Source organism: Girardinichthys multiradiatus, chromosome 14 (assembly GCF_021462225.1).
Source record: "Girardinichthys multiradiatus isolate DD_20200921_A chromosome 14, DD_fGirMul_XY1, whole genome shotgun sequence".
NCBI lineage: Eukaryota > Metazoa > Chordata > Actinopteri > Cyprinodontiformes > Goodeidae > Girardinichthys > Girardinichthys multiradiatus.
The window spans coordinates 9178372-9179284 of NC_061807.1; the positions used below are offsets into that span (position 1 = coordinate 9178372).

Sequence of the window (913 nt, forward strand, 5' to 3'; positions counted from 1 at the left end):
CACCTCCCTGCTCTCCAAGTTCATCAGGTTAATTAGTCATTCTCCCTCTGCAATGTTTAGGTTTCCTGGTCCTCGGCTGTCTCACATTCTCCTGATTAGCTCTTCTCCCAGTTCATTGGTTCACACTCCTCTTCCCTCAGGATTAAGTTATCTGGTTTTCATTGTTCACCACCAGATTCTCTGCATTTGCCGCTGCATGCATCCTTAGGTCCACGTCTTTGTGTTCTTGCCTGTAAGCCCCTTGTAAGTGATTTTTTCATCCTGTCCTCCTGCTTTCACTTTGGTCCTGCTTCACCGCAAAATATGACAAGTTCTGAAAAAAAGGAGGTCCTTTGAGGGACCTGATCGCTATTACACACTGATTATATTAGAAACTGTGGGAGAAGAAAGTTTACTAATTAAAAAATGATGAAGAGACAACTGGTTTCCTCTCAAGAGCTGATGCGGGGGACCTTTTATTCAGAAAACATCTCTGAATACATCTTCATTCAAAATCCCAAAGTATCCCTTTCATGAGTCAAGATATATATACAACAGTCATATCATTGTTGTGTGAGACTTTTTGACCAATCAGATGTACCCTTTCATTTGTGCACATTTTGACACAACATTGATTCTCAAGCACTGTTCCAGCAACACAAACATCTGGAAAAGATCAGCAGTGACACCTGATGGTGTTCTCGCCATAGTTCATCTCTGAGCTGAAGCTCCAGATGTTTTCAGAACAGCCTCAAATCTCATGAAAGACATTTAGGAGTTCATGTCTGTTCAAAAGATGCATTAAGTCCTAAAATGACAGACTTCACATTTTTATTAAAAACAATCAGATTTGTTTCTCTTGTTCCTGCGTGGTGGCCTGACGCACCGCTTCCGTCACCATCTTACGCAAGGCCTCCTCCATCTCTTTCCCCAT

General features: G+C 41.9%; 1 protein-coding gene across 1 annotated transcript in view; it reads right to left on the reverse strand.

The window, feature by feature from the left end:
* The window catches only part of LOC124881014 (Fc receptor-like protein 5), a 12131-nt gene extending 11218 nt beyond the window's left edge, over positions 1-913 (reverse strand). The window contains exon 1 of the mRNA XM_047386497.1: positions 886-913. Coding sequence (XP_047242453.1) covers positions 886-913 — 28 coding nt within the window. The remainder of the gene's footprint in view (positions 1-885) is intronic.